This window comes from Amblyraja radiata, chromosome 7, assembly GCF_010909765.2.
Source record: "Amblyraja radiata isolate CabotCenter1 chromosome 7, sAmbRad1.1.pri, whole genome shotgun sequence".
Lineage (NCBI taxonomy): Eukaryota > Metazoa > Chordata > Chondrichthyes > Rajiformes > Rajidae > Amblyraja > Amblyraja radiata.
Window position 1 is genome coordinate 9,031,118 of NC_045962.1, and position 14,184 is coordinate 9,045,301.

General features: G+C 45.0%; 1 protein-coding gene across 1 annotated transcript in view; it reads left to right on the forward strand.

The window, feature by feature from the left end:
* The window catches only part of LOC116975673 (retinol dehydrogenase 7-like), a 41,383-nt gene extending 38,472 nt beyond the window's left edge, over positions 1–2,911 (forward strand). The window contains exon 6 of the mRNA XM_033025000.1: positions 2,658–2,911. Coding sequence (XP_032880891.1) covers positions 2,658–2,911 — 254 coding nt within the window. The remainder of the gene's footprint in view (positions 1–2,657) is intronic.
* Positions 2,912–14,184: the final 11,273 nt, after the last annotated feature.

Consider the following 14,184-nt stretch of genomic DNA (forward strand, 5'->3'; position numbering starts at 1 on the left):
TCTCTCCCCTCTTTTTCTCCCCCTCCTCCCCTCCATCCCCTCCCCCACCATCCCTCCCCTAAATCCCCCTCCCCTCCACACACCCCTACCCCCCTTCCCTCCACCCTCCCTCCCCCTCCCTGCTCCCCACCTCTCCCCGACCCTCATCTCACCCCCCTCTCAGCACCCCCCCTCTCTCCCCCCTCTCTCCCCTCTCTCTCTCTCTCTCTCTCTCTCTCTCTCTCTCTCTCTCTCTCCTCTCCTCCCCTCCATTAGCGTGAGTGCGGGGGGGGGGGGGGGGGGGGGGGGGGTTGATAGTGTGTGACGCTGCATGCCGCCTCCCCCCCCACCACAACCGCACGTTGGGGGAACAGACCCAATGGGTCTGCACTTGGTCTAGTATATAATAAAAATAACAAAAACACACAATAAACACAAATTTAACATCCACCACAGTGAGTTCACCAGGCACCTCCTCACTGTGATGGAAGGCAAAAATCTTAAAGTCTTTGTCTCTTCCCTCCTTGTTCTCCCTCTGCGCTCCAGGCCTCCGATGTTGTGACCGCGCCGGGTGGTGGTAAGTAAGTCAGTCGCCTTCCAGTCCAGCGGACGAAGCTGTTGCGGGAGCTCCGGAAAAACAGGTCACCAACCTGTGACCTGCGAGCTCACGTCGATGTCGTCCACTGGGCTCACGGCCAAGCCTCCAAAGTCAGGCCGCCGCTTGCTGGCGCCGCCGGAACGCCGCCACAGCCCCGAAGTCGGGTCCGCCGCCGGAACGCCGCCACAGCCCTGAGGCCGCCATTAGGCCTCAGTGCAGACGGAGACAGGGGACACGACAAGAAAAAGTTGCATCCCCCCGAAGGAAGAGAGTAAAACCGTGTTTCTTCCACCCTCCCCCCCCCACACACACACACATACACCTACATGCCTCCCACATCCCAAAGACGTACAGGTTTGTAGGCTAATTGGCCCTCTGTAAATTCCCCCTAGTGTGTAGGGAGTGGATGAGAAAGTGGGATAACATCGAACTAGTGTGAACGGGTGATCGATGGTCGGCATGGACTTGGTGGGCCGAAGGGCCAGTTTCCTTGCTGTATCTCTAAACAAATAAATGAATGAATACATTTACAGGTATTCTGCCAACTGTTATTTGCTAATCATATTGTTTAAATATTTTAAGTGCATGGATTTGATTTCAGAGCGAGTCTAGGTTGCTTTGTTTTCTAATTCACGCTTAAAACCAAAACATCTGTTGCAAGTGAGCACTATTGTTGTTGATGGTGAGGAAGGTTCATTTGTTCTCGTTGATGCAGTGAACATCTGCAAAGACACAAAGTGCAGGAGTAACTCAGCGGGTCAGGCAGCATCTGTGGAGAACATGGATAGGTGACGTTTCACAGAGTGCTGGAATAACTCAGCGGGTCAGACAGCATCTGTGGTGAACATGGATGGGTGTAGAAGGGTCCCGACCCAAAAAGTCACCCATGGACCATATCACGCCAAACCTATCCTATCCATGTACCTGTCTAATTGCTTTTTAAGTTATAATAGTACCTGGCTCAACTACCACCTCCGGCAGCTCGTTCCGTGCACCCACCACCTTTTGTGTAAAAAAGTTACCCGTCACGTTTCTATTAAATCTTTTCCACCCCTCACCTTAAACTTATGTCCTCTGGTTCTCGATTTCCCGACTCTGGACAAGAGACTTTCCTACTTTCCTTACTCTGGACATTGCGTTTTCCCAATCTATTCCTCTCATGATTCTGTACACCCCTATAAGATATGTACACCCCTCATCGTCATATGCACCCTGTATCTGTACACCCCTCATCGTCATATGCTCATGGAATAATGTCCTAGCCTGCTCAACCTCGCCCTATAGCTCAGGGCCTCAGGCCCTTCGAGTCCTAGTACCATCCTCGTAAATCTTCTCTGCTGTCTTCCCAGTTTGACAACATCTTCCTGCAATACTGTGCCCAGAACTAAACACAATACTCCAAATGTGTCCTCGCCAATGTCTTATACAACTGCAAATGACCTCCCGACTTCTTTACTCAATATGTGTAAGAAGGAACTGCAGATGCTGGTTTGGGTCTCGACCCGAAACGTCACCCATTCCTTCTCTCCAAAGATACTGCCTGACCTGCTGAGTTACTTCAGCATTTTGTGTCTATCATCTCAATTCTCTGACTGATGAAGGCCAATGTTCCAAAAGCCGTTTTGCCCACCCTAACTACTGTACCTGCGACTCCACACTGTGAGTGAATGAATTGTTCCCAATGTTGGGCGAGTCCAAAACCAGGGGCCACAGTCTTAGAATAAAGGGGAGGCCATTTCAGACTGAGGTGAGAAAAAACTTTTTCACCCAGAGAGTTGTGAATTTGTGGAATTCCCTGCCACAGAGGGCAGTGGAGGCCAAATTACGGGATGGATTTAAGAGAGAGTTAGATAGAGCTCTCGGGGATAGTGGAATCAAGGGATATGGGGAGAAGGCAGGCACGGGTTATTGATTGTGGGCACCAAGCCATGATCACAATGAATGGCGGTGCTGGCTCGAAGGGCCGAATGGCCTCCTCCTGCACCTATTTTCTATGTTTCTATGTTTCTAATTAGAAGGTTTCTAAGGTGCAATGTTTGGACCGTATATATAATGTATGCGTGCATGTTGTGTGTTGCAGACATGCGAGTGCAGCGGATTTCCATGCTCTCTCTGTGTTCCTCTGACCTGAACAAGGTGACAGGCTGCATGCAGCATGCCCTGACGGCTCAGTATCCCCGCTCGCGGTACAGTGCCGGCTGGGACGCCAAGCTCTTCTGGATCCCGTTCTCCTACGCACCGTCCTTCATCGCCGACTACTTGTTGTATTTGCTGCTTCCCTCACCTGCCGCCAGCTCGATGAAAAGAAAAAGCAGGAACCAAGTGGACGTATAATTACCACGGGAACTGAGAAACAGTGCGCGACGGCAGAGTTGCTGCCTCACAGCGTCAGAGACCCGGGTTCAATCCCGACTATGGGGGCTGTTTATACTGAGTTTGCACGTCTTCCCTGTGACAGCGTGGGGTTTTCTCCGGGTGCTCCGGTTTCCTCCCACACTCCAAAGGCGTTCAGGTTTACAGGTTAATTGGCTTCTGTAAATTGTCCCTAATGTGTAGGATAGTTATAGTGTACAGCTGACCACTGGCCAGCATGGACTCGGTGGTGAGGGCCTGTTTCCGCACTGTATCTCTAAACTAAACTTTAATCTAAGCTGAACGAAACAGATTTAAGTTGAGGGGGAAAAGATTTAATAGGAACCTGAGGGGCACGTTTATACACAAAGGGTATAAACAAAGGGTGTATGGAACGATGTGGTAGTTGAGGCAGGTACCTCTGCAACATTTAAGAAGCATTTAAACAGGTGCATGGATAGGACAGGTTTAGAGGGATATGGGCAAATGCAGGCAGGTGGGTCTAGTGTAGATGGGGCATGTTGGTCGGCGTGGGCATGTTGGACCACAGGACCTGGTTTCACGTTGTATGACTCTATGAATCTCTGCAACTATAACTCTACCTCACAACAGCATGGACTATATATCCCGTTACTAACAGATAGCCTTTCTTCTCTGTTTTCAACTGGGCACCTTAGATCTTCTTGATGAGTTGTCTAAGTAGATGAGGTCTGCGCAGTATCCCTACAGAACACACGTTTCAAACTCAGGTGTGAATTGGTAAAGTCTATGACAGTGAGAAGTGGCCAAACTTCCTCATCTTGCTCAGATATGTGTGGTTACGTTTTAACTCTGAAAGTGTTTCAAATATAGAATATAGACACAAAGAGGCTGGATACTAAAAAAATACATCAAGTAGTGGAGTAACTCAGTGGGTCAGGCAGCATCTCTGGATAGATGATGCAGGATCCAGACATGAAACGTCACGTAGTCATGATCTCCAGAAATGCTGCCTGACCTGCTGACTTACTTCAGCACGTGTATGCTTATTAATTGTACTTAGCCAATGAATAATGCAAGTGTAAGAATCAGAATATTTTTTTGGTGCCGTTTAGAGATACAGCACGGAAACATTCCTTCAGCCCACCGAGTCCAGGCCGACCAGCGATTCCCTGCACGCTAACATTAGTCCCACATACACTTGGGACAATTTACATTTATACCAAGCCAATTAACCTACAAACTTGTACGTTTTTGGAGAGTGGGTGGGAAACCAACAATATCTCAGAGAAAACCCACGCAGGTCACTGGGAGAACGTAAAAACTCCGTACAGATAAGCACCCGTAGTCAGGATCGAACCCGGATCTCTGGCGCAGTAAAGCAGCAGCTCTACCGCTGCGCCACCGTGCCACCCTATTTGTTGCAACTTCGAGTTCAGTTATTATATTACAAATTAAAGTGTCCCCAACATTGGACATATTGATTGATAAATATTTTATTGATATGCGTTCCAGCTCTTTTTTTGTCTACAAAAAGAGGTACTACTTTTTTTAGCTGTCTATTTACGACCTCAGGGCTGTAGGAATACTAATTTATTTTGAGAGGACTGGAATGCAAAAACCGGGATGTGATGCTGAGGCTCTATAAGGCTGGTTAGACCGCATTTGGGAATATTGTCAGCAGTTTTGGGTCCCATATCTGGGGACGGATGTGCTGGCTCTGGAGAGGGTTCAGAGGAGGTTTACGAGAATGATCCCAGGGATGAGTGGGTTAATGTATGATGAGTGTATGGGTTTGTACTCTCTGGAGGGTAGAAGGATGAAGGGGTGTCTTCATTGACATTTCTGGAATAGTGAAAGGCCTGGACGGAGTGAATGCGGAGAGGACGATTCCACTGGTCTAGAATTAAGGCCATAGACTCAGAATAAAAGGACGTACCTTTAGAAAGGAGATGAGAAGGAATGTCTTTAGTCAGAGGGTGGTGAATCTGTGGAATTCACTGCACATACGGCTGTGGAGGTCGATATTTTTAAGGCGTAGATTGACAGATTCTTGATTAGTACGGGTGTCTGGGGTTATGGGGAGAAGGCAGGAGAATGGGGTTGAGAGGGAGTGATAGATCAGCCATGATTGAATGGCGGAGTAGACTTGATGAGCCGAATCACCTATATCTGCTCCTGTAACATGAAGAAGTGGTTGGTTGCAATTTGGCAGAGAATGTTAATGAGATATATTAAGATATTTATTTTCAAGTTAGTGAGATATCAATTCACTGGTTGTGAATAAAACCGCATCCTCCAGTGGAAACACCCAACATTATTTTCACAGATTGCACTTGTTTTAGCTACTCTTGCTGGTTATAATCCAAATCTAATTTTATCTTTCTATTGCTTTATAAACCTTTACAAAACTCACTCAACAGTTTAATTTGTTTGGCTAACGTAATCAATTTGTTATCCCAATGTGCTAAGCCCAGAGTTGCCGCTTACGGCAGCAGGCACCCGGATTCGATCGATCCTGGAGATGCCTGTATGGAGGTTGCATGTTCTCCCCGTGACCCGCGTGGGTTTTCTCCGCGTCCTCGGTTTCATCCCACTCTCCAAAGACGTGCAGGTTTGTCGGTTAATTTGCAGGGTAAAATTGTGTGTAGGATAATGTTAATGTGCAGGGATCCCTGGTCATCGCGGACTTGGTGAGCCATAGGGCCTGTTTCCGCACTGTATCTCTAAACAAAACTAACCTGAACTAAGTCTGGAGTTTACCTAGACTACTTCATCAAACTGCACAACTTCCAAAGGGGTGCCTTTGATTTTTTAAATAATATAAATCTTTTTGTACAAGAAGGAACTGCAGATGCTGTTAAATCAAAGGTAGACAGAAGTGCTGGAGAAACTCAGCGGGTGCTGCAGCATCTATGGAGTGAAGAAAATAGGCAACGTTTCGGGCTGAAACGTTGCCTATTTCCTTCGCTCCATAGATGCTGCTGCACCCGCTGAATTTCTCCAGCACTTCTGTCTACCTATAAATCATTTTGTAAACTGCAATGTTTTTAATTTTTTACATACTGACTGTTTATTTTCATTGAATTAATTGAGTGTGCTATATTTTATCATTAAAGCTTTATTGAAAGTGATTTTTCCACCGTCTGTACAAATATCAAAGTGATGAAGATTTGACCACTATCTGCATTGATTCAAATTGTTCATGCTGTAATAAATAATAAATCCCTTGTTAAAAAAATGTTCTCTCGTGCAATTAATTAAAGCAAGGTTATTCTACCAAGCAATGATCCATAGAGTCACACTGCATGAAACAGGCTCTTCGGCCCAACTCATCCATGCCGACCAAGATGCCCCATCCATACTAGTCCCATTTGCCTGCATTTGGCCCATATCCCTCTAAACCTTTAGATAGACACGAAAAGCTGGAGACCCTTCAAAACCCGAAACATCACCCATTCCTTCTCTCCAGAGATGCTGCCTGTTCCGCTGAGTTACTCCAGCTTTTTGTGTTTATCTTCGGTTTAAATCAGCATCTGCAGTTCATTCCTACACATTCCCTCTAAACCTTTCCTATCCATATCCCTGACTAATATATTTTAAATGGTGTTATAACACCTGCCTCAACAACTTTCTCTGGCAGCTCACTCCACATACACACCACTCTCTTGCCTCTCAGGTCCCTATTAAATCTTTCCCCTCTCACCGTAAACCTGTGGTCTATTGTTCCTGATTTCCCAACCCTGGGTAAAAGACTCTGTGCATTCACTCTATCTATTCCTCTCATGATTTTATATCCCTCTATAAGATCACCCCTCATCCTCATGCGCTCCAAGGAATGAAGCCCTAGCCTGCTCAACCTCTCCCTATAGCTCAGGCCCCCGAGTGGTGGCAACAGCTTCGGAAATCTTCTCTGCACTCTTTCAAGCTTAATGACATCCTTCCTCCAGAAGGTGACCATAATTGAACAAAATAGTCCAAATGCAGCCTCGCTGTGAGGAAAGGGTTAATAGGGATAGTTGATTTAGACTAGGACAAAAAAATATAGCTGAGGTAGAATAATAGTGAGCTTTCAGCACAGACATCAGAAATGCGCTAGGCTAGATAGTAACAACAGAAGAACAGGCAGAGACTTTCAAGGTTGAGAAATTAACAGATAAAAAACCCAGCAGAAGCCTTTAAGGGAACTAGGGCAAAGGGGGAAAAGGACACCAGGTAACTCTCTAATACGCAGACGTAATGAGGAACATGAATATGAAGACAACACCCACTATGACAAGATGCCTCATTTAAATGCACATGCGATGCATGTTGTGGGAGGTAACTTTGACGTTGGGAGGCATTTCGGGACGTTCTCGTGGGAATGTAAACCTTAGTGCTCTGATTGGAAGGAGCCCAAAGGGGAGGAATGAGGGTGTGACAATTGTAAACTGAAATGAATAAAAGTGAAGAGCATCCCCATCCTCGTCGTGTCTCTAGGGGCGATAGAGAGGGACACCCAATTCTGCAGAATTGAAACTTGGAAAATAAAAAGCTTCTTTGTCTGACTTTGTCTCTAAAAGTGTCGTGATTGTGAGCACACATTTATATCTCACAAACTTTGGGGGCTCGGTTCCGGTATCCCCACTCTGGCCAGCTGACGGGAGTAGACGGACGAAGGGACGATGCACCCCGCTGAGTTCAGCGGTCTCAGACTCCTTGCTTGCCGTCAGAGGTTTGAGCGAGTGGTATCCGGACCAGACAGAGACTCGACAAAGAAGTGGGAGTAGTTGGAAATCGCGAGGAAACTAATCGAGTAATTCTTGTGCACAGACCCCAGTAAGAACCATGACTATTAAAGTATTACCAGGGCGATTTAATAAACGATCGGAGGGGAATTCCGATCAGGAGGATGGGCAGTGTAAACGGAAAGCCCAAAAGGGAGGGGAAGGGCTCTAAGCCCAATCCCCGCATTCCGCCTGATAGTCCGTTGGGGCGAATGCTGAGCCGCTGGGGGCAGGGAAAAAAAACCCAGGGAGAAGAGAAGACAGGGAAGGCCGGGGTAGATGTAAATCCCCCGGCCACCAGGAGAGGGAATCAGAAGGTTGGGCAGAGTAAGAAAAGACCGGTAAAAATAACCAGTACCGAGGTAAGGAACTTCAAGAAGGAGATGAAAAGCCTCATTGAAGATCCTTTAGGTCTGGCGGAACAGTTAGATCAATTCCTTGGGCCAAACACTTATACATGGGATGAGTTGATGGCCATCATGGGGATCCTCTTCACAGAAGGGAAAGGTAAAGGTATGGAGGCAAAATTGCTTTAAAGAGAAAAGAGGATAGACACAGATTATCCCTTGGGGCACCCATAAACTGAGAGGGCTAAAAAAAAATGTTTTTTAAAATATATACCTCACCCTATATCCCTGATGGGGGAGGAAGTGGATTAGGGCTTTGGAGGAGGAGAACGTGGGACGCTTATTGACCATGGAAGATTTGAAGGCACTGTTGGTAAAAGTGATAGGAACCACTAAAGTGACAGAACTACTGAAGATGGATGGTATAAACTGATGCGAACAATGTAATAAGCAATGGCATACTGTTTGACACAGTCAGGCAGAGGGTATGGCAGGCCCTCAGACAATGTTACCCACTTAAGGTGAACCCCAAGGAACAAAGGGGAGATACACAAGGAGAGGCAAATAATGTAGTCTATCTGGAAAACCAGCTGAAAAGGTGGAGAGTTGAAAATGAACAAGAAATAGAAGGCAACCAGTTGATGAACATTATATTATGAACTACTGTGGTGGATGTCATTCTTCTTAAAGTCAAGCAGATTGGAGGAGGTGGTGGGATTGTCATTTATTTCCAACCTCCGATTCAGCAAACAGTTGGTCTTTGCGGTCGAGAAATATCGCAACGATAGGAAAAAGACTTGCAAACCAGCAGGAGGAGCTTAAAAAGAAAGCTGGAAAAAGAGAGACAATGTTGTCAATGAACAACAGACCTGGTTGAAAAGACTGAAATGTGATGAACTGACACAAGCAAGTCCTATGACGGAACCAAGCAGGGCCAGAGAATTACATGCCAATAATAAATGTCTTTGGAGAACGTTTCCTCAAAAAGTCCTATCAGGAGTGAAATTAATCTGGAGATAAGCCCTAACAGGACTGGGGTCCCCAAGAGAGAAAGGGATTTAAAGGAGGATGTCAAGAAAGGCTAGGATGAGGTAGGGTTTTGAATACTAGCCCCATGTTTTAATTTGATGATAAAAGGCAGAGTTGGAAGGTATACCCTTAGAAAGTATTTGATGATGTGGATGAATTGTTGGTTTGTTCCACAAGTGAAAAGAGAGAAAAAAATACTTCAGAATGTAGGACAGAGGATGATGACCTTGGGAAAGGCAGGATATAGTTCAGACTAGATTGGAAAATATGTTGAAATTGTACGGTGAAATGGAGACCAGAAGTTAGCAGTACATGTTAAAGAAGGTAATTAAGAGGTTTGGTAGACCTACAGAAATCAGCTTTGACAACGGATTGTTTTCATGGCCCTTAGAGTAAAATACACATTTGGGTGTGTAACACCTGCAGTCACAAGCATGGTGAAAAGAATGGAACATTGAAGGTTAATATAAATAAGATTTGTGTAATTACAAAGTTGAATTGAATCGATGCTCTGCCATTGGCACTGAAGAGATGTTGCATGCAAACTAACCAGCAGGTGGCACAATGGAGAGGTCCCTACAAGGAACCGAGTTTGGAACAGTTAAAGATAGAATTTAAAAAGTATATGAAACAGTTAATTATGATATACAAGTCTGTTTATGAACAGATAAAGTAAAAGCTGTTGGAGGTGGACCAGGAGGGAGGACCCTTTAAACCTGAAGACAAGGTGTATGTATGAGTTTTCTAAACCACCGACCGATGTTTGTTTAGATTAGATTAAACTTTATTAATCCCCTTATTCAGGGGAAATTCTGATGTCCTTGCAGCACACTAATAAAAATACAACATAGCATTCAAAAAGAAGTTCAACACAAAAACATCCCCCCACAGTGATTCCCACTGTGGGGGAAGGCACAAAGTCCAGTCCCCATCCTCTTGTCCACCCAAAGTCGGGCCTATTGAGGCCTCCACAGTCGCCACCACGGCGCCCGATGTTCTCGCCGGGTGATGGTGCTCCGGCGTCGGGAGAACCCCCAGCGGCTTGGGGTGCCAGGAACGGCCACCTTCCCACCGGAGCCTGCGGCTTCCAAGCCAACAGACCGCGCCGGACGGAGCTCCACACACTGGCGATCTCAGCAAGAGATCCCAGGCTCCGGGATGTAAAGTTCAACGTCGCAGCTGGCCGCTCCACAGAACCGCGGCTCCACAATGTTCTTATCGGCGGTCCCAGCATACTGGAGTCCCAGCGCGGCGACCCAGGAAAGGCATCGCCCGCTCCGCAATAGCGCTCCAGCGCTGCGCCGCCGCCAAAGCCGATGTTCTGCGCCGCCGCCAAAGCCGATGTTCTGGCCAGGTCCCCGCAGGGAAACGTCGCTCCAGGACCCGCTGGTAGGCCGCAAGGACAGGTCGAAGTCGCTGCTCGGAGGAAGGCAACCCCTCCGACCAGGTAGGGACTCGAAAAGCAGTTTCCCCCTTTAGAAGGTTGATATACCTGGTACCATTTCAATAATTACATGAGGGCTGTCCTGCAGGTACGAATAGAGAATAGCCCTGAGGTAAGTGAACAGGAGGACAAAGATGTGAGAAAAGAGTAGAGTTTTAACAAGAACGTTGTTTGACATCAGTGGTGGGGAAAATAATGGAAAGGATACTAAAGACAATATATAGGAATTTGGATAAATAGGGTAGGATTAGGAAGAATTAGCATGGATTTGTGATTGTGATGTTTGACTAACCTTGATTTTTTTTAAAAGGTTATTAGGGAAATTGATGAGGTTAAAGTGGTGGATGTCGTTCAGTAAGGCCTTTGACAAGGTTCAATAAGGAAATAAGGTTGATTAAGAAGGGGTTAGTAAAGAATAGCAAGATGGATTAAAAAGTGGCTGTATGGGAGATGTCAGAGAGCAATGGTGGATGGATGTTTGTCAGGTTGGAGGTCAGTGACTAGAGGGGTACCTCGGGGATGTGTGTTGGGTCCACTGTTGTTTGTCATGTGAATCAATAATCTGGATGATGGTGTGGTAAAATGGATTAATAATATGTAGATGATACTAAGATAGGTGGTGTTGTGAATAATGAAGTAGATTTTAAAAGTGTACAGAGAGATATAGGTCATTTGGAAGAGTGGGTTGAAACATGACAGATGGGTTTAATGTTGATAAGTGTGAGGTGATACATCTTGGCAGGACAAATCAAAATTGGACGTACATGGTAAATGATTGTGAATTGAGGAATGAAGTTGAACAGAGGGATCTAGGAATAACTGTGCATAGTTCCCTGAAGGTGGAATCTCATGTAGATAGGATGGTAAAGAAAGATTTTGGTGTGTTGGCCTTTATAAATCAGAGCATTGTGTATAGAAGTTGGGTTGTAATGTTAAATTGTACAAGGTATTGGTGAGGTCAATTGTGGAGTATAGTGTATAATTTTGGTAGGCATAATTATAGGAAAAAGGTCAACAAAATAGGGAGAGTACAGAGGAGATCAATTAGAATGTTGACTGGGTTTCAGCAACTAAGATACTGAGAAAGGTTGAACAAGTTAGGTCTTTATTATTTGGGAAAGATAGAAGGAATACCCACCATAGAGGGTAGTGATGTTTTCTTAAGGAACTATTTACTGGCAGTATCTCGTTCTATTACAGAATTAAAAACCAGAGTCCCCATCTCGACTTTCCAATCCATTCTGTGAAAGCGGGGGACTAGGATCTTGTAAAATCGTGGAAGGATGAAATGTTGCAACCCTGTTGACCACGGAAACAGCAGTGCGGACAAAAGAAAAAGGGTGGACACACGCAGTGCGAATAAAGGGACCGGTGGAACCTCCAGCTGAGGAGGAGTGGACAGTAAGACAGGGAAAGAAACCACTGACTCTGAGCTTTGAAAAAGAGCGATTGAAATAAGAGATAAAATGCAGTGCTTGGCACGTGTGCTAATGATGGTAATCACTGTAAGTAAATGTGGACTGGATCAACTACCTATACTACAATCAACAACGCTTTATAAATTACACTCGAGATGCAGTTGAAGGATTAGCGGAACAACTGACAGCTACCAGCCTAATGGCCTGGCAAAATCGCATGGCCTTGGACATGCTAATGGCTGAGAAGGGAGGGGTGTGTGTAATGTTTGCACCTTCATCCCCAACAACACTGCTCCGGATGGGTCAGTGTCAAGAGCCCTAGCAGGTCTCACCTCCCTGTCTATCGAATTGGCCTTCAGAACACAGTATGACCAGCGAGAGGAGGATAGGGAGGCGAAGAGTCTGCTGCTAGCACTAGAGAAGGAAGGAATAGTATAAATCAAAAATTGCGTAGCAAAAGAAAATGGGTGGATTGTGAGGAAAGGGTTAATAGGCATAGTTGATTTAGACTAGGACAAAAAAATATAGCTGAGGTAGAATAATAGTGAGCTTTCAGCACAGACATCAGAAATCCGCTAGGCTAGATAGTAACAACAGAAGAACAGGCAGAGACTTTCAAAGTTGAGAAATTAACAAATAAAAAAAATTCAGCAGAAGCCTTTAAGGGAACTAGGACAAAGGGGAAAAGGACACCAGGTAACTCTCTAATACACAGACGTAATGAACATGAATATGAAGACAACACCCACTATGACAAGATGCCTCATTTAAATGCACATGCGATGCATGTTGTGGGAGGTAACTTTGACGTCGGGAGGCGTTTCGGGACGTTCTTGTGGGAATGTAAACCTTAGTGCTCTGATTGGAAGGAGCCCAAAGGGGAGGAATGAGGGTGTGACAATTGTAAACTGAAATGAATAAAAGTGAAGAGCATCCCCATCCTCGTCGTGTCTCTAGGGGGCGATAGAGAGGGACACCCAATTCTGCAGAATTGAAACTTGGAAAATAAAAAGCTTCTTTGTCTGACTTTGTCTCTAAAAGTGTCGTGATTGTGAGCACACATTTATATCTCACACACGCCAATGTCTTGTACAGCTGTAACATAACATCCCAATTTCAATACTCAGTACCCTGACTGATGAAGGCCAATGTACCAAAAGTCTTCTTTACCGCCCTGCCTTAGCATAGAATATATAAAAATATATCAATATTCCGTGAGGATTTTCCAACAAGATGATGATTCAAAGATTTTTTTCTGAAAACTATCTTCAAAAATAATTAAATAATAACAAAATATGATAAAATAATGCATTTTATTAGATTTATTCACCAATAGATTTGCTTCAAGTTCTGATTTTTTCGTTCTAATCAACATACAGCTTTCACCCTAATTAGAAATCATCCATTAAAATCAACATACAAATGATTCTACAATTTCTTACGGCATAAAATATATAAAATTATGATCACATTAAAAATACAATCAATAGTGACTAGGTGTGCAGGCCTTGAACCAGTAAGTTTAGTTGAAGCCATGATAGGACAATGATGATTGGAATGTACTTCATTATGAAGTAAGCCTAGATGGGCCCTCATTCCAACAATTCCTTGTAGCCTGACAGACAGGATGGATATCATTTCTGGCTCCAATCATCTGAGATCTGATCATGCGAGGTATATAGTCACAGTGTAACCTGTATCATCAGTCGTTTATGTCCATCACTATCATTTCAGTAATTGCCTTTAACTTACTGTGTAGTTCATCATATTTAAGGAAAACCTGACATCCTTGCTGTCTTGTGCAGGAAGGAGCTGCAGATGTTGGAAGGAACTGCAGACACAAAAACCTGGAGTAACTCAGCAGGGCAGACAGCATCTTTGGAGAAAAGCAATAAGTGAGGTTTCAAGTCTGACGATGGGTCTTGACCCGAAACGTCACCTGTCCCTTTTCTCTGGAGATGCTGTCTGAGCCGCTGAGTTACTCCAGCCTTTTGTGACTATCCTTGCTGTCTTTCCTTCTTATGCCCAAAAGAACAGAAAAATCAAGAATTACAGCAGGATCCTGACCAGTTCGGCAAGTGGCCCGATGAATGGTTAATGGAGTTTAATTCAGATAAACGTGAGATCTTGTATTTTGGGAAGTCAAACAAGGGCAGGACATTCACAATGAATAGTAGGGTTCTAGTGAGTGTGGAAGAGCAGAGGCATCGAGGAGTGCAGGTACATAGTTCCCCAAAACTGTCATTGCTGGAGAATAGGTCATTGCGGGAAG